Raw genomic sequence first — 27,194 nt, forward strand, 5'->3', positions numbered from 1 at the left:
AGACGATGACTGGTGGATGCTTTCGCACTTGCTATTTCCCCCTTTTATGGGGATTGGCCACATTCCAGAGCCTGGCTTTCTGCTGGTCGTAGTCATGGGATGAGGTCCAAAGATCCCAGTGACCTCTGCTGGACACATGGCCTGAGTGAGCTACGGCAAGATGCTCTTGTTGTACAGTGAGGTTATTTGTGTGAGCAGCCTCTTAACCTACCCTGTTTAGTACTTGGGTAAAGGAATCAAAGCAGACGGGAAGGCAGTCCCAACCCTCGTGGAGTAATGGTTGGAATGTGAAAAGCCTGCCCACAGGAAAGTCACTCTGGCACTCAAGATCTGTCCCTCTCATGGAATAAAAGAAGCTTTGAAAAGTCCAGGAGAAATACACACAGCTATTGTGCAGACATGTGGGGAGGGAAGGGAGGACCTGAAGTGGGAGAGAAATGAGATACGTATATTGAACACGTACTATCTGCCAGACATGGGCTAGATTCTTTAGAAACATTCCCTCATTAAAACCTTGGATCATTGCTTTAAGGTGGACATGACTGTCCAGGAAACTGAAGGCCCGTAGCCAACAAAGCGGAGGGGCCAGAGACTGAAGACCACTTGCTTCTTTATCATCAAATCACCCCGCCTCTGAAATGCTACGAAGACAATTAAAAAGGACAGGGCTGCTTTTCCATGCTGGAGCTCCCGGCCTCTTTGGTGATGTTCTACATGATGCCCTGGGCAGGTGAGTCAGCCTTAGCTTGGCTGGGCATCCTGGAAGCTGCTGGGATGCACGGCCTTGCCCCAGAAGTCTTTAAACTTTTAAACTGTGGGTTTTGTGTTTTGTTTTTTCCCTTCTCTCTCTTTTCCCTTGGTCTCTAGCTACAGGTTTATTAATCTTTATTGTTTCAAAGAACTTGCTTTTAGTTTCAATGATTTTCTTTATTCTTTTTCTGTTCTCAATTTCTTTTCTTTTTTGAGACAGGGTCTTGCTCTGTCACCCAGGCTGGAGTGCAGTGGCACAATCATGGCTCACTACAGCCTCAATCTCCCCGGGCTCAGGTGATCCTCCCATCTCAGCCTCCAGAGTAGCTGGGACTATAGGCGTGTGCCACCATGCCCGGCTAATTTTTTTGTATTTTGTACAGATGGCTTTTGCCATGTTGCTCAGGATGTCAATTTCTTATCTTAATTATTGCTTTTCTTTTGTGTGCTTTGGGTTATTAATACTGTTTTTTTTTTTTTTTTTTTGAGATGGAGTTTCACTCTTGTTGCCTAGGCTGGAGTGCAATGACGTGGTCTCAGCTCACTGCAACCTCCGCCTCCCAGGTTCAAGCAATTCTCCTGCCTCAGCCTCCCAAGTAGCTGGGATTACAGGCACCTGCCTAACTTTATTTTTAGTAGAGACAGGGTTTTACCATGTTGGCCAGGCTGGTCTCGAATTCCTAACCTCAAGTGATCTGCCCGCCTCGGCCTCTCAAAGTGCTGGGATTACAGACGTGAGCCACCGTGCCTGGCCTGGGTTTTCACTTTCTAGTTTCTTTTTATTTTTTAAATTTCTAAAATTTAATTTTTAATTGACACATAATAATTATATATTCATGGGGTACATTAGTAATGTTGTGATTCACATAATATGTAGTGATCAGATCTGCATATTTACATATCCGTCATCTCAAACGTGGATCATTTATTTGTGTTAGAAATATTCAACGTTTTCTTTCTAGCTATTTGAAACTATATAACACGCTATTGTTAACTATAGTCATCCCACAGTGCTATAAAACACTAGAACTGGCCAGGCGCAGTGGCTCACACCTGTAATTCCAGCACTTTGAGAGGTCAAGGTGGGTGGATCGCCTGAGGTCAGGAGATCGAGACCAGCCTGACTAACATAGTGAAACCCTGTCTCTACCAAAAATACAAAAAATTAGCTGGGCGTGGTGGCGGGCACCTGTAATTCCAGCTACTAGGGAGGCTGAGGCAGGAGAATCGCTTGAACCCGGGAGGTGGAGGTTGCAGTAAGCCGAGATCGTGCCATTGCACTACAGCCTGGGCAACAGGAGCAACTCCGTCTCAAAACAAAAACAAAAACAAAAACAAAAACAAAACCACCCAAAACACTAGAACTTATTCCTTCTATCTGTGATTTTGTATCCTTTTACAAATCTCTCCCTATCTCCCCACTTCCCCCTACCCTTCCCAGCCTCTAGTTATCCTCTGTGCTACTTTTTATTTTTATGAGATCAACTTTTTTAGCTTCCACATATAAGTGAGGACTTTATGTTCCTGGCTTATTTCCCTTAACATAACGTCCTCCAGTGGCATCTATGTTGCTGCGAATGACAGAATTTCCTTATTTTTGATGGCTGAATAGTATCAATTGTGTATGCATACCACATTTTCTTCTTCTTCTTCTTCTTTTTTTTTTTTTTTTTTGAGACAGAGTTTCACTCTTGTTGCCTAAGCTGGAGTGCAATGGTGCGGTCTTGGCTCACTGCAACCTCCACCTCCTGGGTTCAAGTGATTCTCCTGCCTCAGCCTCCCCAGTAGCTGAGATTACAGGCATGGGTCACCAAACCTGGCTAAGTTTTGTATTTTTAGTACAGACGGGGTTTCACCACGTTGGTCAGACTAGTCTCGAACTCCTGATCTCAGGTGATTCACCCACCTCGAGCATCCCAAAGTGCTGGGATTACAGGCGTAAGCCACTGCGCCCGGCCCATATCACAATTTCTTTATCCATTCATCTGCTGATGGGTACTTAGGCTGGTTCCACACCTTGGCTGTTGTGACTAGAACTGCAATCAACATGGGATGTATTATCTCTTAGATATACTGATTTCCTTTCTTTTGGATAAATGCCCAGTGGTGAGATTGCTGGATCATATGGTAGTTCTCTTTGCAGTGTTTTGAGGAACCTCTACATTGTTTCCCACGGTGGCTATACTAGTTTACGTTCCCGCCAACTGTTTATAAGAGTTCCCTTTTCTCTACATCCTTGCCTGTATTTTAAACATGTGGTTTTATTTGTGGTTTGGAGTCATTGCCCCCTGCTCTGTGTTGCCTGGTGAGGTGGAAATGCTTGGTCCACTGTCATTCAGAGACAGGTGAGGCCACAGTGGGGCCTTGTGGGAAAAGGCAGCCTTCCTTTTGTGAATCCAAGAGCTCCTCAATGCCAGCACATAGTAGGTGCTCAATAAAAACGGGCTGAACTTGATGCTGATGAAGAGAGGTTGTGAGTGGGGAGGACAAGGGGCTCTGTACTTTCCAGTCAATTTTTCTGAGAACCTAAAACTTCTCTAAAAACTAAAGTTTGTTAATTTAAAAAAATTGGCTGAACCAATGAATGCAACTGAGCAAACACCTTGGGAGGCAACGTCAGGAGATGTTTGCTAAGTAACTCTGAGGAATAATATTCACATTACACTAATAATTAGTAATCACAACTAATGTGTATAACAGTTCACAGTGAACACATCCTCTCATATACGATTTCATGTGACCTTCACAGTAACTCTGTGAAATAAATGTTACATTTCCCTTGTCACGGATGAGGAAACTGGGAGCAGAGAGGACAGTGAACTTGCCTGAAGTCACACAGGTAAGTGGTGTGTCCAGTCAGTCCACGCATCTTTGTCTAAATTCCATTCTTTTTGTCTAACACCACTCTTTGAGGCAGCTTCAGAGTGTCATATGAACACTAAAGTCAGCCTGAGATGAGGTAAGTTTAATATTCTGTGCACATGTGAACAGCATGCTTTCTTTTCAAAAGCAGAGCCATTAATCAGTCTCAGCTGTGGAGTATTTTGGAGCTTTAGAGGTTTTTGCCTAACACTATCTACTTTTTCCCTTCTCAATTTTATTTGTTAAGACAACGAAACACCATTAAAAGGATTTTTTTTTTTTTAAAGAATGCACCAGTAATCTGTCCACCCTAATACGACTATTTCCAACCTCCGGGTTCCTTTGGCGACCCTGCCTGAATGTACATGCCAGCCAATGAGTCCCTGCCACTGCTGTGTTTTCAGTCCTCAGAGGGGTCTCAACTGCGTGGTCTTAGGAAGCTGTTCTCTCGCCCTTTGTCCTGACTTGGTTTTACCCACATCAGCATGGCCCAAGGAGCTGAAAGGCTTCCCTTTGTGTTATTTATTTGTTGGAGGTGGAAGATCAGGGTTTAAATACTGCATAGTCTAACCACAGACAACTGCTGGGGACCCAACAGCCCTGGGGTTCAGTCCTGATGCTTCCTCATGCCAGCTGTGTGTCCTTAGTCAGACACTTCATCCCCTAAGCCTGTTTGGCTGTCTGCAGAATGAGGGACGCAGCCTGCTCCACAGCGGGGCTGGGTAAATGAGTGCCGTGTGGAAACTCTGGGGAGCACACCAGATGCTCAGCAAGAAATCCCCGCTCCTTGTACTCTGCCCATATTGAATATGTTATTTTGAAAGTTATTTGGGGATAACTTTTAGTAGTCTGTAAGGCTGTGTGGTTTTCTTTTTTTTTAAATCGTGTTAAATACACACAATATAAGATTTACCATTTCAAACACATTTGAGTGTACAGTTCAGTGGCATTAAGCACATTCACAATGTTGTGCAAACATCACCACCCTCCATCTCCAGAACCTCTTCATCATTCAAAACTGAAACTGTGACTCCCCCCTCTCCCCCCACCTTGGCCCTGGCAACTACTACTCTGCTTTCTGTCTCTATGAATCTGACTGTTCTAGCTGCCTCCAATAAGTGGATCACACAGTATTTGCCCTTTTGGATCTGGCATATTTTACTGAGCATAAGGTCCTCAAGCTCCAACCACGTTGTAGCATGTGGTAGAATTTCCTTCTTTTTAAAGGCTGAATAATATATGATTGTGAGGTTGTGTTTTAAGGTTGGCAAAAAAACCCCTCAGGACTGCCCAGGTGGTCCCGTGGCTGCAGCAGGGCTGTCTGCTGGAACTTTCTGCCATGATGGAGGTGTTCTACATCTTGCTGTGCAACCCAGTGGCCACTAGCCTCCTGGTAGCTATTGAGCATGTGAAATGCTGCTCCTGCAACTGAGGAGCTCAATTTAAACATTTTCTTTAATTGACTTGAATTTGCATTTAAATACCCTCATGTGACGAGCGGCTGCCATCCCGGACAGTGCAGGGCTGGACTATCACAATATCCTCCTATTTAAACCACATCCAGTTTTATTTCGTTTTCAACACCACTGTGTCAATGTCAACGGCCATCTGTAAGTTCGCTAGTTGCAAAGACTAGGACTCAGGGTAACAAGCTGGGGGATTAGAGCCCTGCAAGCTCTCCTTGCCGAGCTGGTCTTGGGGTGTCCAGGTTTACCGGCCACCAATTGCGTCTATGCAGAGAACTGTAATACTAGGCATCCAAAGGCCTTGAAGTAGGTTCTCCAAGGGACCAGGCCCAGGCTGTCTGCAGCAGCAGGAGAAGAGGCATGCCCCTCAAAGTCTAACCAATGTCATCCTTGGTAATGAGAAAACCCGCTACCCGTGCTTCCCCCCAGATAACAAAAGAAGTGGTGCTCAGGGCGAGGAGGACTGGAAACTGAAGAGGAAGATGAGTCATTTGGGGAGTAGGAAGGGAGAAGGAGTCACATCAAGTTGCCACATCACAGGCTTCCAAGAAGAAAGAGAGAACACTCCATCAGCAGTTTTCAAGACATCAGCTTGCGGTAGAGGGAATGCAAGACACGTTGTCCAAAGAACACGCCATGGAAGCTGGCCACTGCACGTGGTTTGCGTTAGCAGCAGCCATAGAGGCCGGACTTGGGAGGGGTTTACCCCCTCAATATCACAAAAGGCCCAAGTCCCAGAGGAGCCAGAGCAGGAAGTGGAGAAAGGCCTGGGGCCATGATGTGTAGCTGAAGGCTGGCAGAAAGCCACAGGGTCCTGGGGCAGGGCTTTCAGGTCCCCAAACACAACGATGTCCCTGGACCTAGTCTATCATCTGCGGTTTGTTGTCTTTGAGGATTCTGTCCCCTCCACGAGCTGGTCTAAATATCAGTACGTCTGGTGTCCTGATGGACATGCTGCACGGAGGCTGCCACCACCTCCGGTCTGTCCACTTCTCTCCATACTTACTGCTCCCCCTAAGTCCAGGCCTGTATTTTTTCAGTTCAACCCCCTTACTAGTGTTTGCCCTCTCTTCTGCCCCACTACCTCCTCACTGGTACACAGTAGGCACCTGTTAGATATTTGTACAAAGAACAAATGAGTAAATGAATGAATGAATGAATGAATGAAAAAACAGATGAGAAAAAGTGGTTAACTGGTTTGGTCAGTCACTCTCTGAGAAAGGAAAAATTACATACCAGGTGGCAGCAACAGGGCCTGGACCTGAGTTTAGCTGCAACTGCCCAAGATAATCATGCCTCTTTCTATTTTAGAAATAAAGAATTGCTAACTGTGTGGAAAAAGGCAACTACGGTATTTTCCCAGCGACACACCTTCCATATGGTAATAGCTTTTAGTGGGAAGGGAAAACTATTCCATTTAAGTATGCACAACACATTGGAGGCATACTCCAATTTCAAAGATAATGTCGGGGAGAAAAAGTGTGTCTGAGGATGGAGTAAAGGCAGTATTTGGATAAATATGGTTGGTAGAGTCTCGCGCCAGATGTTGGCTGGGATCTTGCTGGGAAGGCTTCCCGGCCAGGCAAGGCCTGCCTAGGGAGTGAAAACTGTTCAGTTCTGCCACCCCCTAGACCTGTCCTCAGAAAAGCTGGAAGAAAGCCCTCCCTTCCCTTTGGCCTCTGCAGTGGAGCATGGGGGCTTCTGGGCAGATAATCCTAAAAAGTACACTTGGGGCTGTCAAACTCCCAAGAGGGCCGAGGTGGGGAAGGACCAGGATCTAAGACGAAGACAAGTCAATCTCAGCACTTTGGGAGGCGGAGGCAGGTGGATTGCTTCAGCAAGGAGTTCAATACTGGCCTGACCAACATGGCAAAATCCCATCTCTACTAAAAATACAAAAATTAGCCAGGCGTGGTAGCGCGTGCCTGTAATCCCAGCTACTCGGGAGGGTGAGGCGGGGGAATCGTTTGAACCTGGGAAGCGGAGGTTGCAGGGAGTCGAGATGGCGCCACTGTACTCCAGAGTGACACTCCATCTTAAAAAAAAAAAAAAAAGAAGGCGGCGGCTATAGGTCAGTCCTAGCTCAATGGAAATTGGAAACAAGTGGTTTTTGCTGCATGACTTGGGACAGTCTCTGGACAGACAAAGGCATAGATGAAGACGCAGCCTCCACCTGTGATTTGATGCGTCTAAGAACTGCTCAAACCGCAAGCCCCTGTGCCTAGCAGCCACCCTGCGGCACAGCGTGCGGAGCAGGAGAGGAGCCAGAAAAGCTTCTCTGGATTCCTGCAGCATGAACTTCCCCGTAGGGAGTGCTCCTTCTTACAGATGAGGCTGGCACTTCTCCCGAGGGCTCCTTTGTGGGCAGAGTGACTCAGCTTGCTCTGTGCCCCCCTGCCAATGTTGGAATTCTGGAAGATGCCCAGCTAAGACTCCTGCTCCGTTGCACCTCTGCACCTTTGCACGTGAGGCGTCCTCTGCATGCAATGCCCTCCCCCACTCGGTGGAGGGGCCATTCCTTATTCATTGTCAAGACCCTGCTCAGATGTCACCTCCTCCAGGAAGTGAGCCCTGCCTGAGCTCCCTGGCTAGGAGGGAGGTCCCTGTCTGAACACCTGGGTTTATCTCTACTGAAATAACATCTGCCTATTCCCACTACACTGGAGGCTTATGGAAAGCACAGATCCATCTGGGTCCCTTGTGGCAGCTCGAGCTCTAGGTCAGCAAATGTTTAACTGCACCTTCCGTGAGGGAAGCCCTGGCTCCAGTGATGCCCATGACCCTTGGCCTGGGGGACACAATGAACCAGTGGGGAAACTCAGACGGCAAAGGTTGCACAGTGCAGTGTAGAGTGCACCCCTCACCGGTCCCGAGACCTTTTTGCAAAGGGCTCACGTTTTGGTCAGAACTGCCCTCTGTGGGATAGACTCTGCCTGTATCTTAGAGGGAGGAACCAAATGGGCCTTAAAAAGGGGCAGCTGTGGGCAGGATGCTATGTGGGTAAGTCTATCTTTGAATAGGCAGATTGAAAGGCAATCCCGGAGCCCAAGGAGGCAGGGAGGTTACGAGTGCAAGTTTCAGATCCAGCCACACCTGGGCTTGAATCCCAGCCATGTTGCTTTCTGGGCATGTGACTCTGCCTTTCTGAGCTTCAGTTTCCCCATCTGTGAAATGGATACAATACTGACCTCATGCCTGTGAGGACTGAATGAGATGGCATACAACATGGGCATCTGGCACATTCCAGTTAGTGACTGCTGATATCGTTACTATGTGGCTCAATCCAGCCACATTTCCGCTAGGCATTGCCCTCAGCTCTCTGGGCACTCCGGTCATCCCCAGTGCTCTGCCTAGATGCCAACTTCCTCTGCCACACTCTGATGAACTCTCCAGGGCAGGCCCAAGCTAGGGCAGAAAGGGAGAATCAGAGAGGCTGGGTAACCATCCCAAGGTCACACAGCTGGTAAGACAGAAGGAAGGACCTGACACCAGATATTCTTATTTCAAGCCGGGGGCTCTATCCCATCTCCTGCACCCTCAGGTGAATGACACGCGTGGTCAGATGTCAAGCAATAGCATGAGGCATGACTATCAGGACTTTCTAAGGTAAGCAAGTCAGGAAACCAAGCTGCAAGGTGAATCTTCATAAAGCGGACCTTCCAGCCGGGTGCGGTGGCTCAGGCCTGTAATCCCAGCACTTTGGGAGGCCGAGGCGGGTGGGTGACTTGAGTCCAGGAGTTTGAGACCAGTTGGGGTAATAAAGCAAGACTCCGTCTCTACAAAAATTTAAAAAATTCGTCAGGCATGGTGGCACACACCTGTAGTCTCAGCTCCTCGGGAGGGTGAGGTGGGAGGATCACTTGAACCCAGGAGTTTGAGGTTGCAAGTGAGCTGTGATGGCGCCGCTGCACTCCAGCCTAAGTGTCAAAGTGAGACCCTGTCTCTACTTTTTTTTTTGAGACGGAGTTTTTTTTTTTTTTTTTTTTGAGACGGAGTTTCACTCTTGTTGCCTAGGCTAGAGTGCAATGGCATGATCTCTGCTCACTGTAACCTCTACCTCCCGGGTTCAAACGATTCTCCTGCCTCAGCCTCCTGAGTAGCTGGGATTACAGGCGCTCACCACCACACCTAGCTAATTTTTGTATTTTTAGTAGAGACGGGATTTCACCATGTTGGCCAGGCTGGTATCGAACTCCTGACCTTATGATCCATCAGCCTCGGCCTTCCAAAGTGCTGGGATTACAGGCGTGAGCCACTGTGCCCAGCCTCTACTTTTTTTTTTTTTAAAAGGACATTTTCACAGAGACTGTGAGTCTTTCTCTTTTTTTTTTTTTTGAGACAGGGTCTCGCTCTGTTGCCTAGGCTACAGTGCAGTGGCACAATCTCAGCTCACTGCAGCCTCGACCTGCTAGGCTCAAGGGATCCTCCCACCTCAGCCTCCCGAGTAGCTTGGGCTACAGGTATGCACCATCACACCTGGCTAATTTCTAAATTTTTTGTAGAGATGGGATCTTGTTTTGTTGGCCAAGCTGGTCTTGAATTTCTGGGCTTAAGTGCTCTGTCTGCCTCGGCCTCCCAAAGTGGTGGGATTATAGGTGTGAGCCATCACACTCGGTGACTGCGAGTCTCTTTTCCCACAAGGGAACCTGGGTCATGCTCCAACTCCTGAGTGGCCTCTCTGCAGACTGTTTTCTCTGCCTGAATGTCCTGCCCCCGTTGGAGGGGGCATGTTGTTTTCTATCACCGACAGGCTATTTCCATGATGTCCTCCAGGGAATCTACCACCGCTCTGTTAGTCTCCATGCATTGGCAGGACACTGATTCTACTTTCAGTCTCCAGGCTGGTCCTGGTCTAGTCATGTGACCCAAGATGAGCCAATGAGACTTTTGCTTTAACTGTTGGCGTGTTCTCTCTTTCCCTGAAGTCACTGTGCTGATCTGTGGGATGCAGCCTGGAGCTGTGGCTGCCACCAGCTGGACACCACCTGGCCTGGACACAAAGCCAAGAAGTGAAGAAAGCCAAGTCCTCATTGACAGTGTGGCGCCTAGATCCAGCCACACCTGAAGCCAATTTCCTTAGACTTCTCAGTTACATTCAGCTAATCAATGCTCTGTTTGAATAATCCACGGGGCTTCTGTCATTTGTACCTAAAAGAGTTCTGATGAAAACAAGATCTCATGGCCAGCGAGTGGCAGAATTTGGATCAATGCCCAGCCCTGTCTAACCCCAAAGCCCAGGATCTTCACCACTCTATTAACTGGCATCAGCTCCTCCTCTAATCTTTATGCCAATTCCTAGCAGCACCCATGCCCATCAATAATCCTAACAGCTGACAGACATTTGCTTGGTGCTTGAAAACTTAGAAACTGCTCTGGCACTCACTATCCCTTTTACACTGAGCTATACTTCACATACCATAGAAGTCACCCTTTTAAAGTGTACAATGCAGTAGCTTTCAATATATTCATAAGGTTATGCCTCCATGACTACTAAATCATTCTAGAACATCTTCATCACTGCTAAAAGGTGGACCCAGTAGCCATTAGCAGTATCTCCCCGTTTTCTCCTAGCCTCTGGCAGCCATGAACCTGCTTTCTGTCCATGAATTCGCCTCTTTTGGACACAGATGATAAGTTTTAACTCACGAGAACCTTGTGAAGCAGCCATTACAGACAGGAGCCCCAGAAAGCAGAGCGGCTAAAAGTGTGGATACTGGCGTCGCCTGCCCAGCTTCCAATCTGAGCTCTGAGGCTCACTAGCTGTGTGACTTTGGGCAAACAACTTAACCTCTCTGAGCCTGAGTTTCTTCATTTGCGCAATTGGATAAGCTTGTCTGGAGGACTGAATGAGTCACTATATCTAGATGTTTAGCAGGATAGGGCCCACATTCAGTGGTCCAGAAATGCCAGCTGTTCCTATTGTTTTCACCCCATGTCACCAATGAGGGCTCTCAGGCACAGAGGGGTTAAGGGGTGTGCCCAAGGCCACACAGCTGGAGCGTGGCTGGGCTCCAGGTCTCCTGACTGAGTTCTCTGCTTTTTCCATTACGCCACACTGGCCTTGCTGCTCCTCCACCAAGGCTCGACTCTCCCCACACTGTTTGGGCCAAGTTACTTGTGAAAAAACCAAGGCTGCTTGCCAGACAGGAGGGAGGGGAGGGTGGAATCATGAAATCATCTAACTCCAGGGTGTTGCAGGCCCGCAAGGGCTGGTGCGATCCTGCCCTAACCTCTTTCAGCTTTCCCTGCTGGGGTGTGTGTGGGGGAGGAGGAGGCCGGTTCCACGATGCTTCCAGGATGAGCAGGACCCTCTGGAATTCCATAACTTTCCCACTCCAGCCACCCATCTGGGACTCTGAGCCTGGATGAAGTCCTGCCTTAGACAACTTTGTTACAGGAGGGAATACTGATGCGACAACCCCCTAGTTATTACCGATTATGCTGAGCATGGAGGAAAACCTGACTTTTAAGTTCTGGTAGAAATAAGAAAGTTGAGTTGAAACAGGAGAGTGGAAGGACCATTGGCTTTGGGCCAGGAAGACCTGTGATCAAACCCTGGCTCAAGCATTCCCAAAGGATAACAGCTTGGGCAAGTCACACCTGTGCAGAGGGACAGCTGCCAGCTAACGCACTTACTGAGCCAGGTGTGTCCTGCTTACCTGGCATAATAAATGCACCAGGAAGGCACTTTCGTTCCTACTATGCAGATGAGGAGACTGAGGCTCAGAAACATATAGTGGTGACCCCAAGCTAAGCTCTGAACAGGCAGAGCTGAGATTTGCACCCAGGTCTGCCTGACTGAAAGCCAAGGTCTTAAGCCATAGGCTACGCTGGAATAGGGAACTCAGAGAACCCAGTCCACCTTGCACAGGGCCTGGCCGTGTGCCTCGACATGTCAGCAATGAACAACATTTGCATAAGCACTTCCAGGGCCCCCTTGCCACTCCGCTTCTCATCAGATCTCTTCCAGATGACTCTACGTCCCCACCTCCCCGGCAACAGCTGAAAGGCTTAGTGGTAAACTATGATCCAGGGTCCTTAGGAAAACCAGATTCTCCCTTCTGGAGACTGGAATCAGCATCCAGAAACTAGTGCTTTGACAACAGGGAAGAACACTGCAACTCCGGGTGGAAGGTGCTCACTGGGGGATGCTCTTACGGGATGTGGGCCAGTGGGTAGCTGGAGGAAGTGGTCCAGAACAGGCTCCATGGGAGATCCTGAGGCCACAAGGACAGATGGCCTGGGTTCCTGGCTCCTGTGAGGCTGGTTGCATTTTCTGCTCTAGGTTTCAAGGAACACACCTGCCTCTTCCCATATATCCAACCCCATCCCTCTCTTTGTGCCTAAGCTAGCTGAGTGGGCTTTGCTCGGTGGATGTAAATAATTCCTAGGATAACAATCATGTGTTATTGTTCCCTACCTCCTCTTCTGCTCCTTGGAGGTGTGAGGCAGGCAAGAGGCCTCTGAAAGCAATATACAGGTAGCTCTCCCTATCTAGACCCTCACTGCACGAAAAGTCAGTCTAGCAACGTGCAAACATGTTTACCTAACACTCACTCTTTGAAGACCTACTACAGTGAATCTGCATAAATCACCACAGATTCGGGTAAAGAATGTAGAGGGTCCTCCATTTGTATCTCATTCATTCTCAGCCAGGACTGTGCCTCCTGCCCATGGCATCGAAAGATGCGGGGCACCAGCACTGTGATCCTCCCTTCCTCTCCCCCAGGGTTTAGATCTTTCTTCCCCTGCCCCAGTGCTCGCTCCTGTCAAGTTCACTTTAGATGGTATCTTAGCATGTTTTAACATATAGCTGCTTTGTTTCTTTACATTCTGTTTGCTGCAGGGCAGAAGCAATAATATAATTTGTTTATGATTCTGTTTGATATTATTGCATACTGAACATAAAACATCACTAATGAATTCATTACATTTTAAATAGGTAACTGGTGTCTCACTTGTTTTACATTATGCAATGTCTCTTGGCAGTTCGTTATGTAGGCGTTTTGGGAAACCACTTAGGAACACATTATTTCCCCTCCCCCTGCAAAATAATGAAACACAAGCTCTGAAAATTCTCTATTCGACATTGTCAGGAGCAAATTAGGTCAGAATAATGAAGGATGCCAACTTTCTGAGAGAACCTGTGTGAAAAAAGACAGCATGATGTACAAAGGACAGAGGCGGTCTTCTGACCGCCAGGAAATGTCGACTTTACCGCTGACTTTACTGCTGATCGCGGCAGTCTGTGAAACTACCTCTCTCCAGGTGTCAGTCTCCGCCCTTATTGACTTCTGGGGTGGAGCAGGGACCCCAGCAAGCCCATTGACTGGCACATTTCTCACTCATATTGATTGGCATCAAGTTGAGCCTATGACACACAATAATATGTTTGCTGGGATTTCTGACAAGTGACTTTTACCCTTTCCTGCTGGGTGTGAGCCCAGAGCTGTTGTATCAATGTGCAATCGTGTGGGATCCGAGGATAAAGCCAACACCATGGAAATAGGAATTGGAATGAGAGGAAGAAGCCAGACCAGGTGACACCAAAAAACTCCTGGATTAAGATGTGCTTGAAACCTGGGAGATATATTCCCCTAGGACGTTCAGTTACACCCACCAAAAAACCTCCTGTTTACTTCAGCCAGCTTGAGTTGGGTTTCTGTCACTTGCAACGGAAGCGTTCTGACTGAAAAGAAGACTGTCATGTCAGGATGGAGACTCATGTTGGCCTGAGAGGTGACAAGGCCCCTTACCAGGAGGCTGGGAGAAGATATATGTTCAGAAAGCCGGGCAAGTGCCCAACATCTCCTGAAGGTTTTCTAAAGAACTCCGCTACATCCTCCGAGGAGGAACCATGACTCCCTCTCACACTTGCTCTGTTACTCACCATTAGTGACAGCAAGAAGAAACCACTGACCCATTGGTTAGACTTGTTTAACCCTAGTGGGGATGGGCTTATACCGAGCTGTTCACATTCTGTCTGGCTCCCTGTAAGACTGGGGATATACATGGTGTTCGTCATTCATTCATTCATTCATTCATTCACCAAACACTGACTGGACACATACTGTGTGTTAGGCCTTGAATAAATTATTAAGGACAGAGAAGAAGAGAAAGATGTGGTTCTGGCCCATGGTAGTCACAGCCTAGGTGGGGACACAGACAAGCAGACAGCTTCAATACAGAGAGATGCACAGAGCTGTAGGGGCACAGAATGGGTGGCCCTCACTGGCCAGGGAACAAAGTCAGGCAAGACTTCCCAGGCAGTGAGAGTCCTGAAGGGCAGAAGGGGTTACCAGAGCCATGAGTGAACCAGGAAGGCACAGGAGTGTGTGGGGAGGGCAAAGGTGTGTGGGGAGGGCAAAGGCCTGCGGGGAGAGGCCAAGGTGAGGCAGGAGATGCAGGTCTGTCTTCGGAGCTGAATGGCCCCAAAAGTCTAGAAACACTCAACAAACCCAGCTCACCAGCAAACACGATTATCGTTTAAAACTTAAGTTCAAACACTGCCCGCCAAAGCTATTTGGAAATGATTTGCAGATGACCCTCCATTCTAGAGCAGCCAACAGGTACCCTTTCTCTTAAGGGGAAATATGAAATATCAAAACATAAAGCAACAAAGCACATTATTTGTGTCTCGAAAGTAATGGATGTCAGGTTTTCTTTTTTTTTTAGATGCAGTTTTGCTCTTGTTGCCCAGGCTGGAGTACAATGGCACAATCTCGGCTCACCGCAACCTCTGCCTCCTGGGTTCAAGCAATTCTCCTGCCTCAGCCTCCTGAGTAGCTGGGATTACAGGCGCCCATCACCACACCTGGCTAACGTTTGTATTTTTAATAGAGACGGGGTTTCACCATGTTGGCCGGGCTGGTCTCAAACTCCTAACCTCAAGTGATCCACCCACCTCGGCCTCCCAAAGTGCTGGGATTATAGGCACGAGCCATCACGCCCAGTCATGGATGTCATTTTTAAGTCTGGGAAATTAAAAAAAATTCTAGACTCTAAAGTCGTAGTAGAATGTAAGTCCAATTAAACTCCTTCCCACCCTGCAGCTCACCAGAGACCTCAAATCCTTACCTGGAGGTCAAAGAACTTGCTGTAGCGCCGGTAAATGGCCTCGGTGGAGCCGCTGGACCACGTGACCCGGATGATGTAGACCTGCGGGAATAACAGATGAGATGGGTGTTAACATAACACCAGACGTGGCCTCCCAATCTCTGGGACCCAAGGGGAGCACAAGACTCAGAGTCAGAAAGACGTGGGTTTCAGCCTTAGCTCTGCCAATGACTGGCAATGGACAAGTTGCTTGCGGTAAGCCTCAACTCCCTCCTCAATAAAATGGGTATAATAACCCCCAACAGAGTTGTGCAAAGGATGAATGACATCAAGTACCGGGATGCACTGGCACCGCGTCAGCTCAGGAGAAGCTGCTATTTTCAGCACTGCCAGGATTCCTCGCTACCCGCTCAATTCAGTGAGCTACAGGCTGGCTATCTTGCCAGTCATTCCTAAAACCTTGACTTTCATCAGGAGAAGTCACGAAGACGTACAGCTCTTGGCCATCTTACATTTTCCATGGGTCAGCCCATCATGCTGTCTCCACCAACGAGGACCTGGGCCAAGTTATTTTTTCCCTGAGTCCCAGTTTCTCCTGCGAATGGGGCTAACGGCACCTGCTTCCTCTGCCTCCCAGGATAGATGTGAGGTGCTGAGGAAATTAAGGATGAAGGATCATTTTATAAACCACTGGGCTGTGCTTCCAACCTGTGTCACATGTCACGGCACACACAGAAAACAATACATTGATAACAAATCTGGGCAAACTGAGGTGACTATTAGAGGTCAGAGGCACCTGGCTGGGGCCTTTGGTGGCCCTGGACACACCACGTAGACCCTTAAGGGCTAAGGGATCAGCACATCTGTGACCCATTCCTGGACTGTATAAACTATCTGTTGCTATAGGGTAGTTGTGACAATTAAAATACATGCATACGTGAAAGCTGTTTGGAAAGAGAGAAATGTCATAGAAACACAAGGCACTCAGTGCTGTTAGAGACCCTGGGGTTTTACAGGCAGGGTCCCTGTCCTCCACGAGCTGAGGGTTAGCAGGAGACACAACGCATACATAAGTGAATATGACTGACTCCTGGGATGCTCCTTCCCCACCTTCATCTCACCCCCATGGATACAGAAGGTGGGAGGGGTACATTCTCCATTCATGGTGATTGGTTGAAGGGAGAACATATGACTTGAGCTGGGCCAATCAGAGCCAGTAGGAGTCTGCCCTGGGACTTTTTTTTTTTTTTTTGAGACAGAGTCTAGCTCTGTTGCCCATGCTGGAGTGCAATGGCACGATCTCGGCTCACTGCCTCCTGAGTTCAAGAGATTCTCGTGCTTTAGCCTCCCAAGTAGCTGGGATTACAGGCGAGCACCACTGTGCCCGGCTTATTTTTGTATTTTTAGTAGAGACGGGGGTTTCATCATGTTGCTCAGGCTGGTCTTGAACTCTTGACCTCAAGTGATCTGCCTGCGTCAGCCTCCCAAAGTGTTGGGATGCTTGAGCCACTGCGCCTGCCCCACTCTGGGACTTCTGCTCCAACTCTGGAGAAAGCCAAGCTCTTCTCCTGAGGTTGCCAGGCTGTCGGGATGTGGAGCTGCTGGGGGCCACCTATCCTCACCGGGGGTGCGGGGAAGCCTGCCTGAGAAAGGAGCCACCATCCTGGTGACACAGTCTAAGCTTACATCCAGCTCTGCCTGAAGCGAAATTTATTCCTGGACTATCCAGTTTCCTGGGCCAATAATTATGTCTTGGGCCACATCCACTCTCTTGAATAACTTTTGCAGCCAGTTCAAGTTCGGTTTCTGACCCACGTAATCCAGTCCAGGTTGATATTGGAAGGGGGCAGGAGAGAGATTTCTGAAGCCTGGAGCCACCACAGTGTAACTGACAGTCACGTAGGATTTTAGACAGCAGGAGAGGAAGGCAGCAGCGGCGGGTAGAGGGGAATGAGGGTGGAACAAAGACCAGCTCACGATGAAGCCGCACTGTGCCTGGCAGCAGTTTCCATAGTGGTTTTAGCCTGAGTCTCTTTTCAAATGAGTTCTTAGGAGAATATTCACATTCCAAACAGAAGAAGAGAGAACAACTTCAGGGGCTATTCACACCAGTGTGAACATCATGGACTTACAGGAGAAGGTTCTTCAGGTGAGAAGAGATGAAAAATGTTAAGATAAATCAGGACAGATTGGAGGTGACCTTGAATGCCAACCTAAGGAGTTTACCTGGCATGGCCTCGCCAAACCCAGTACAGATTATATTTCAAAACATGGCAGAGATGGGGGAGCTTGGGCTCTAGAGTCAAGAAGCTCTGAACTCACACAATTTCCTAACTCCTGGAGCCTCAGCTTTCTTATCGGCTAAAATGGGGTCATCAAGCCTACAGAGTTGTGATGAGCACAAGAGGAAAAGCTCTGAGCACCTTGCCAGGAAGAGAGAAAATGTTCATGAAATCTCGGCACCTTGCTCTCAGACTGCCCAGTACCTACCCCATCCCTGCTCATAAAAACAGGCTCCTTTGACACCAAGGATTTGGGCATCCAGCCCACCCTTCTTCCCTGTCTGTGCTCCCTGTTCCTAGGTAACTCACGGAGCCAGGGAAGAGGCCAAGGCATCCTTTAGGAGGTAAGGGTCACTCATCATCTCAGAAAGGCGACTTTGTGATGTGAAAAAACCCTGAACAGTCGTGGTGAGTTTTACTTAAAAAGAATACTTCAAATGTGTTTCTCAGCTTTCCACCCTGCTTCACCAAGACTCCAGCATGGAGATTTTGAATGGTTTACATTCATTCACTTATTCACTCTTCAACATCTATTAAGCACTGACTGCATGCCAGGCCCTCTGCTAGGGGCTAAGATACTATGGGGAGCAAGGCAGACCCAGACCCTGCCCTTGTTAAGTGGAGAGACGGGCAATAAACCAGCAAACCTGCCAACATGCTGGCGAAGACCTCAAAGTCTGCATGAGGGTGGTAGGTGCGGGGGCCGGCTACTTAGATGTGGGGGTCTTGGAAGGGAAGGCCTATCTGCGGAGGCAACCTTTGAACTGAGATCTGAAGGGTGAGGAGCTGGTTGAGAGCTGAGGAAAGGGTGTGCAGGCAAAAAGAAAAGTGGGAACGAACATGCGGCGGCAGGAAAATGCTTGCCTGTGTGTGTGAGGAACAGGAGACTATGACAGCCGACAGCACTGCGGGAGGAAGGGGTTGAGCAGGGGAGGAGGCAGCAGCTGATGACGAGGGGCTTGCAGGCTACAGAGAAGTGTCTGGATTTCATTCTATTGAAGAGTTTGAAGGGGTGGGGGAGGCGTGCGACAGGATCCAGGGTACTGTTTAAAAATATCCACGCGTATCCCTCCAGCTGCTGTGTGGAAATGGCTTGAAGAGGGGCAGGGACACCAGTAAGGCACCTTTTGCACTACTGACAGGAAGTCAGAGCTGGAGGGGACCACAGAATGCAGCTCATTAAAGGGCCGCACCTGCCAGATGGGTAAACTGAGGGCCAGAAAGGGAAAATACCGTACCAAAGGTCCCCACCTCCGGGGATGCTTAAGCAAGGTTTGAATGACTGTCAAGGACACTGCCAACGGGGATTAAAAAACAAAGAAAAATTGTCAAAGAATGGATTTTTTTCTTAAAACCAACAAAAAGCACACTCCCATAAATGGAAAAAAAAATTCTGCTTACACACTTCATCCTTGATCTCTTGTTTACAATTTTTAAAGTTCTGAACATACGGTACAAGGATTCTGCAGCAAGCCTAATTGGTTTATTGGAATCAACCCCTGAACACAACGTGATGTCTGCATTTTTAGGCAGAGACCTAATTTTTTAATGAGAGCTGTCCTAGCGCAGGGCTTTGTCCCCATCCTGGGTTTGGGGGCTGCTGAGAGAGCACGCACCCTGGGTCACAGAGCCAGCTCTGCTGCTGGAGAAACTCGCTAGGCACTCACCTCTCTGGCCACCCACCCTTCTCTCTAAAACGAGGACTTGAGGGTTAAGCCACAATAGCTAACAGAGATGGGGCCAACGCCCGGCAGGCACAAAGACTGCAACAGTTAAGCTTCCCCTCACAGTGGTCATCCCATGTCCCTGCTTGTCTAGTACCTTCCCCTTTTTGTAACAGAATGCCGATTTCCCATGGGGAATCCCTCCTCTGGTCTTCAAGATGGGGGTGGGCATGTCTCCCTCCCAGGCCCGGCCAACCACAGCCCTGCTGATGAATGATGGTTCAGGGATGGGCACATGACAAATGAGACCAAATTCCAGGACTTTTGATGGCACTCTCAGGGAAGAGACCATTTTGCCTGCTCAGTGGCTGCTGGGAGAACCTACACCAGGAATTTCCCATGGAAAGTGCCTGTCACACAGAAGAAAGCAGAGCCAGAGGGAGAGAGGAGGGCTCAGACCCCTTGGCAACATTTGAACCCCTGGATCCAGCCTGAATCCGGGACATTTCCCAGATGCAAGCCAAAAGAGTCCTTTTCTTGTTCACACCAGTTTGATTTGGTGTCTGTTACTTGCAACCAGTGCAATCCTAACACCCTAGACCTTTACTTTTTTATGTCCCCAACCCAGGTAATACTTAGTGGCTTGGTGCTAAGGAATTAAAGACTTCCTCATCGTAGTAGTATTCACAAGAGCCCAAAGATGGAAACCACCCAAGTGTCCATTGGTGGATGCGTGCATAAATAAAATGTGGTTTAGACATGAAATGGGACATTATTCAGCTCTACAAAGAAAGAAAATTCAGACACATGCTACCCTATGAATGAACCTTAAGGATATTAGGCTCTGTGAAATAAGCCAGTCACAATAGAACAAATACTGTATGATTACAGGAGGTGCCTGCAGTAGTCAAACTCATAGACAGAAAGGAGAATAGTGGCTGCCAGAACGGGTAGAATGGGGAGTGGTTATTTTCATTGTTTTGAGATGAGGTCTCGCTGTGTCACCCAGGGTGGAGTATGGTGGTGTGATCATAGCTCACTGCAACCTCAAATTCCTGGGCTCAAGAGATCCTCCCACCTCAGCCTCGCAAGTAGCTGGGACTACAAGCATGTGCCATTATGCCTGGTTAATTTTATTATTATTATTTTTTGTAGAGACAAGGTCTCGCTTTATTGCCTAGGCTGGTATCGAACTCCTGGCTCAAGTGATCTTCCCATCTCGGTATCTCAAAGTACTAGGATACAGCCGTGAGCCACAAGGCCTGGCTGGGAGTTGCTGTTTAATGGGTGCAGAGTTTCAGTCTAGGGAGAGGAAAAAAGTTCTGGTGATAGATGGTGGTGATGGTTGCATAACAGTGTGAGTGTACTTAATGCCACTGAACTGTATGCTAGGAAATGACTGAAATGTTAAGTTTTATGTTATTACCACAATATAAAACAAAGGTTTTTTTTGTTTTGTTTTGTTTTTTTAGATGGAGTATTGCTCTGTCACCCAGGCTGGAGTGCAGTGGGGTGATCTTGGCTCACCGCAACCTCCACCTCCCAGGTTCGAGCAATTCTCTGCCTCAGCCTCCCGAGTAGCTAGGATTCCAGTTGCCTGCCACCATGCCTGGCTAATTTTTTGTATTTTCAGTAGAGACGGGGTTTCACCATCTTAGCCAGGCTTATCTTGAACTCCTGACCTCGTGATCCACCCACCTCAGCCTCCCAAAGTGCTGGGATTACAGGCATGAGCCACCGCACCCGGCCAAAGAAACAATTTTTAAAGCAGATTTCCTACAGAGATTTACATACTCCATGTCATGTGCCCTGGAAATGACACTAAAACTTACTCCACGGCACAGCCTTCAAAACATGAGCCTCACATCTGAGAAACAACTTCTATGCAGAATATATTTCTTGAACTCTTGGTTGTAAGGCAACAACCAACCAGATTACAAGATGGACAAAAGACTTGAAGAGACACTTCATCCAAGAGGACTTATGGAGGGCAAGGGAGCACATGAAATATGGTCACTGCCACTAGCGAGGCAAAGTGAAACCAGGAGGAGATGCCATTACTCATCTATCAGAATGGCTAAGATGAAAAAATAGTGACAATAACAAGTGCTGATGAAAATGCACAGCAACTGGAACCCTCATGCATTGCTGGTGGGGAAGCAAAATGCCACAGCCACTCTGGGAAGATCCTCAGTGGGCGCTGAACCAGCGGGTGAAAGGTTGTTGAACAGGACGCCCACGTGGTGTCAAAGTATAACCTGATGATTACTTTCCCAGCCAGGGGAAAAATGTGTAACTCTACAACTGTAACCAGGCGACCAAACCTAGCCTCGTGGATAGAGGGACAATCCAGTCACTGTGTGGCCCTCGAGGTGATGCAATATGAAGTATACACAATCTGCTGTTGGTATTGTTGCCAACAATGTTTAACTTGAGCTCAAGCTCTTGACCTAGGTTCTAATTTACAAGAAATACAAGAGGCAGAGGAACAAGATAAATGACATCATAAGGAAGCAGACAGATCTGGAATGGGGAATGTTCTACAAGTCAACTAGCAGGGCACAGCTCAGATGCTACTGCCTCCAGAAAGCCCTCTGTGACTGCTCCCTGCCCACGGGTATGAGGTCGGGTGCCCCTGCTATAGGTCTCCTTGGCACCCACTTTCCCATCACAAAGCCAATTAACTCTTTACTGAAATTGCTCAAGTGTCTGATTTCCTGCTGGGTTCTAAGTTTCACGTGAGCAAGGACCTGGCCTGTCTTGTTAACGGACTGCTGTATGCCCAGCACTGGGCAGGGTGGAAAAATCTATGCTTCGTGAATAAATAGGGAAGAAAATAAGATGCTAGGAGGCCAAGCCCTCACAGAGAGGAGCGCCTCTCCTCTGCAGGCCTTTGGTCTGTAGAAAGGGACCCTGGCCATGTTGCTGAGGTGGTCCTGCCCCCTTGCTTTTCCTCTCTGACCCCTGTGCTGCTTCACCACCCTCTGCAAACACCCACGCCCCTTGGGAGCAACATGTTTTAGGGAGCAGCTGGGACTCCTTCCCTCTGCTCAAGGAACAAGAAAGCACAGAAACCACAACTGGGGTTAGAGGGTCACGGAGGTTTCCTTCTGTTCCCAGACAGGATTTGAGCTGGAATCATCCACCCTTTAAATCTGTTCTTACACAATCTCAGCAGCAGGGCCTGTGTAATCTAACCAAGTCCAGACTCTCCAACCTGATTGCAAACCCAGTTTCACCAGGAACAGAAGTCCTGGGTTTCCTCACTTCCTCTAAGTCAGTGAGAAGCCGAACTGGTGGTGAAGGGAGGGTGGGAGGCATTGGGGTGGGGTGTGCTGAGCCAGGATCCTTTTGCAGAGGTGGGTAGATGGCTGAACTTGGTCTCTTCCAAATCCCCGAGCCAGCAGGCCATGCTAACACTTCCCATGTTTTCCTAGCAAGGGACGGAGGCTCAGAAGTACAGTGCCTACAGTCACACAGCTATGACGTGCAGAGTAGGAACTCTAACCTAGGTCACCTCTAATCCTGCCACGCCATGCCCCAGCTTGGCTGCAGCTGGAGCGTGGGCCAGCAGGGAGATGTCTGCTCACCCTCCTAACTGTCAGAGTGACCAGCAGATCGTCCTACTGTTCTGTGAGGTTGTAGAGTTCTAGGGTTACAATGGCCTGGATTTATATCCTGCTTCCTTCTCAACTAGCTTTGTGCTCTTGGGATAGTGGCTTAACCCCCATGACTCAGTTTCCTCATTTGTAAAAAATGAGGTCTGCAATACTACTAACTGCAAAGTTGGGGTGAGGATGAAATGAGAACATGCATGTAGATTCTTTCGCTCAGTGCCTGGATATGGTAAATGTTCCATAAAGAGAAACTGTCAGCAGCAGCATCATTATGAGCAGAGGGTCACAAAGGTGAGGGAACCCTTGTCCCTGCTCCTTCTCCCTACAAATGAACTTTCCACAGCCCGTCCCACCTCTCTCCATCCCACACCCATCTCCCTGGGCTCTGCCCTCTCCATCTGTCCTTTCTGTTCTCTGGGTCCCACAGGGGTGCAGGGGAATGGCCCCCATAGTCCTGGGAACACAGGCCCACCGTGCCTGAGCCCGGGGCACAGGTTTCTCAGCTGCCAGAGAGTCAGGACTCTGTCCCTCCCCATGGGTGCCTGTGGGGAAGGCCCTGACACCCCCACCCACCCCGGGCCTCAGTCTGAATAGAAGGAAGCCATTATCTGGCCCAAATGCCAACTGCCACACACTCAAGAGCCTGACTAGCGCCCGGGCTTCATTTTCCCTGGTTTTCCTCCTCCACTTAGGGTTGAGAACTCTCCCAGGTCAGCCTGACCTTGCCAGGAGCTGACATTGGGAGGAACAGTGACACGGCTCATGGATGGTGTTAGGTGTTTTGTGGCCTGGGCCAGAATAACCCTCTTCCTCTGAGGACCAACCTGTCCCAGGGCCTCCAAAAGCCACTTTTCTTAAACTTGACCACTTTGAAAAGGCAGGAAAGAAAACCAAACCCCTGGCCAACGTCCCACTTGAGAAGTAACCACCTGTTCTTTTTTTTTTTTTTTTTTTTTTTTTTTTTTTTTTTTTTTAGATGGAGTCTCCTTCTGTCACTCAGGCTGAAGTGCAGTGGTGCCATCTCGGCTCAATGCAACCTCCACATCCCGGGTTCAAGCGATTTTCGTTCTTCAGCCTCCCAAGTAGCTGGGATTACAGGTGCCCATCACCACTCCTGGCTAATTTTTGTATTTTTAATAGAGACAGGGTTTCACCATGTTCCCAAGGCTGGTCTCGAACTTCTGGTCTCAGGTGACCCACCCGCCTCGGCCTCCCAAAGTGCTGGGATTACAGGCCTGAGCCACCGCGCCCAGGCTGTAACCACCTGTTCTGCCTAACCCCCATGGCCACAGCTGATTGGCCCATGGAGTCACGTGATCCAAGCCCGGCCAATCAGGTTTTTTCTTTCTCAGAAATCTGGGATCAGCCCTGAGCAAGCAAGCTCCATCCAGTAGAGCTGCAACCCGGAGCCATGCTCCAAACACTAGGTCTGCAGAGAGGATAAGTGAAGGAGAGGTGTCAGGAGAAGAGCGACGGGGAGAGCCTGACTTGGCTTCGGGCAGTACTCCAGTTCCTGCTTCCCAGGCCTGCCAGCCCACCGGAGGCTTCTATGACGCACAACAGGGGCTGGGCCTTTCAGCTAATTCCACTTTTGGCATGATGAGGGTCTTTGTGTAACTAAAACAATTCCATGAATTACAGGGGAAAAGTTCAGGCATTATCTTAGGTAAAAAGAACAAGCTAAAACAATGTAATCTCAATCTCAAAAAAATTCTGTAATGATATCAACTGTATATAAATGCGTGTGGACAGAGACACCCATTGCACACACACACCGTTGATGCTCATTGTTTGCGGTAGTTACGTTCTGTAAAGTGACTGAGAACACTGATTTAGCAAATACCTTAGGAGAAATACAGGGTTAGGGTCTTTTGAGTCTATGTTTTGTTTTTGTCAAGTGATCAATACATAACTTTGTTGCATGTGTGTTTCTGTTTACAGATACCTTATTTAGGCTGGGCGCAGTGGCTTGTAATCCTAGGTTATGCCTGTAGTCCTAGCACTTTGGGAGGCCGAGGCGAGCCGATCACCTGAGGTCAGGGGTTTGAGACCAGTCTGGCCAACATGGTGAAACGCCATCTCTACTAAAAATACAAAAATCACCCAGGCGTGTGGGCGCCTGTAATCCCAGCTACTGGAGAGGCTGGGGCAGGAGAATCGCTTGAACCTGGGAGGCGGAGGTTGTAGTGAGGATTGTGCTACTGCACTCCAGCCTGGACAACAGAGTGAGACTCCGTCTCAAACAACCAACCAACCAACCAACCTTATTTAATATGCATGGTTAATTCATCAACATTGAACTCACAGTCAACAGCACTACAACTCGTGCCTGAATGAAGCTTCTCCATAGGCACATCACAGCCATCTTGCATTTAGGCTCACCAGACAGCATGTCAGCACGGCATTTGTGGGCCATACTAAACAGCAAAATCAACAAAAAGCACAAAAATGTACAAATGCAGCACTCACAGACTAGGACACGGATTCTTGTTAAGAGTATGGGAGCTGCTGGCCGGGCACGGTGGCTCAAGCCTGTAATCCCAGCACTTTGGGAGGCCGAGACGGGTGGATCACGAGGTCAGAAGATCGAGACCACCCTGGCTAACACGGTGAAACCCCGTCTCTACTAAAAAATACAAAAAACTAGCCAGGCGAGGTGACGGGCGCCTGTAGTCCCAGCTACTCGGGAGGCTGAGGCAGGAGAATGGCGTGAACCCAGGAGGCAGAGCTTGCAGTGAGCTGAGATCCGGCCACTGCACTCCAGCCCGGGCAACAGAGCGAGACTCTGTCTCAAAAAAAAAAAAAAAGAAGAGTATGGGAGCTGAAACGAGGGGGGGGTGTTGCTCATTCAACCTCAGCTGGGAACGTGCATGTTGGGTGACTCAAATTTTTCACCGCTCTGCACATGCCCATGTCCGAAAATGCCCACAAAAGTGCTTCGAGTATTGCTTTTGAGTTACAAATAAATTTTAGCAAGTAGGCAAATTTGCAAACACGAAATCTATGAATAATGAGGATTGACTGGCTGGGCGCGGTCCACCTGTAATCCCAGCATTTTGGGAGGCTGAGGCAGGCGGATCACCTGAGGTTAAGAGTTCAAGACCAGCCTGGCCAACATGGTGAAACCCTATCTCTACTAATAATACAAAAATTAGCCAGGCATTGTGGTGCATGCCTGTAATTCCAGCTACTCGGGAGGCTGAGGGAGAAGAATCACTTGAATCCGGGAGGTGGAGATTGCAGCGAGCTGAGGTCATGCTTTGCACTCCAGCCTGGTCAACAAGAGCGAAACTCTGTCTCAAAAAAAAAAAAAAAAAAAAAAAAAAAAAAAAAAAGGGGCAGGAGGCGGGGAGGAATTGACTGTACCATATCTAAATGTGTGTTTATGAGTTTGTATACACACACACACACAGAGTTATGCACCACCTAACATTTTCCAATGATGGACCGCATATACAACAGTGGTTCCATAAGATTATAACACAGTATTTCTATAAAACCTTTTCTATGTAACACATGGCAAGTATTTGTATATTCTACACAAATACCATTGTGTACATTGTGTTACACAGTAACACAAGTGTACAGGTTTGTAGGCCAGGAGCCATAAGCTATACCACAGAGCATAGGTGTGTAGTAAGACTATGCCATCTAGGTTTGTATAAGTACGCACTATGATATTCACATGATGAAACTGCCTAGCAACACATTTCTCAGAACTATCCCTGTCGTTAAATGACACGTGACCATGCATATATATGTCAGTGGTTCGCTTTGGGGTGGTATGAATATGGGGGACTTTAACAATTCTGTTCTTGATGCTTGTACTTTCCAGATTTTTTACACTTTATTTTCTTTTATAATCAGAAAAAAAGATGTCACTTTCTAGGAGCACTGAAAGAAACCTGTCTGTGGGGGCACTTTCTTGTCTTGAACCCCAGGCCAGCATCTTTTCCGTTACCCTGGCTCAGTCCTAGGGCCCTCAAGGAGCCCCTGCCGGGTGCCAGCCCAGCTGATGGCGCAGGGATGCCCGGGGTGGGGGTGGGAGGACACTGGCTCACAGCCGTGGAGCCAGCAGATGGGCCCCAACCGGAACTTACTATGGGAGTGAGGTTAAGTCCTTGATCTCTTACAGCCTCTCTGTTCTCTGAAAAATAGAGATAAAGTCCATCCTACCTTGCAGGCTAAGCTCTCCAGAAATGGAAAGATCTCTAGAAAGGAATCCATGTTGTCGGAATCTCTGCTCATGGGACTTGAGGGCAAATGTTTACTGAATGTTGCCCAACCCTTCACCTCCTTGCGGGGTCTAACTCCAGTCTAAGGGGATGGGGACTCCCAGTGTCCAGAGGGCCCCAATAAGCATGCAGGAATTTGGCCCCATTTCCAAGCAGTAACAGCTAAGGGGTCAGCTCTTCCATGAATAAAGTGCTAACATTCAATAGCAGAGTAGACTGACTACAGTTAACAACAGCGTATTGTGTATTTCAGAATAGCTAG

General features: G+C 48.4%; 1 protein-coding gene across 2 annotated transcripts in view; it reads right to left on the reverse strand.

Moving 5' to 3' along the window:
- Nucleotides 1–27,194, reverse strand: part of SH3PXD2B (SH3 and PX domains 2B) — a 118,916-nt gene that overhangs the window by 71,816 nt on the left and 19,906 nt on the right. For both annotated transcript variants that reach the window (XM_030927873.1, XM_030927872.1), the window contains exon 2: nucleotides 15,156–15,236. In XM_030927873.1, coding sequence (XP_030783733.1) covers nucleotides 15,156–15,236 — 81 coding nt within the window. The remainder of the gene's footprint in view (nucleotides 1–15,155; nucleotides 15,237–27,194) is intronic.

Source organism: Rhinopithecus roxellana, chromosome 3 (genome assembly GCF_007565055.1).
Source record: "Rhinopithecus roxellana isolate Shanxi Qingling chromosome 3, ASM756505v1, whole genome shotgun sequence".
In the NCBI taxonomy this organism is placed as follows: Eukaryota; Metazoa; Chordata; class Mammalia; order Primates; family Cercopithecidae; genus Rhinopithecus; species Rhinopithecus roxellana.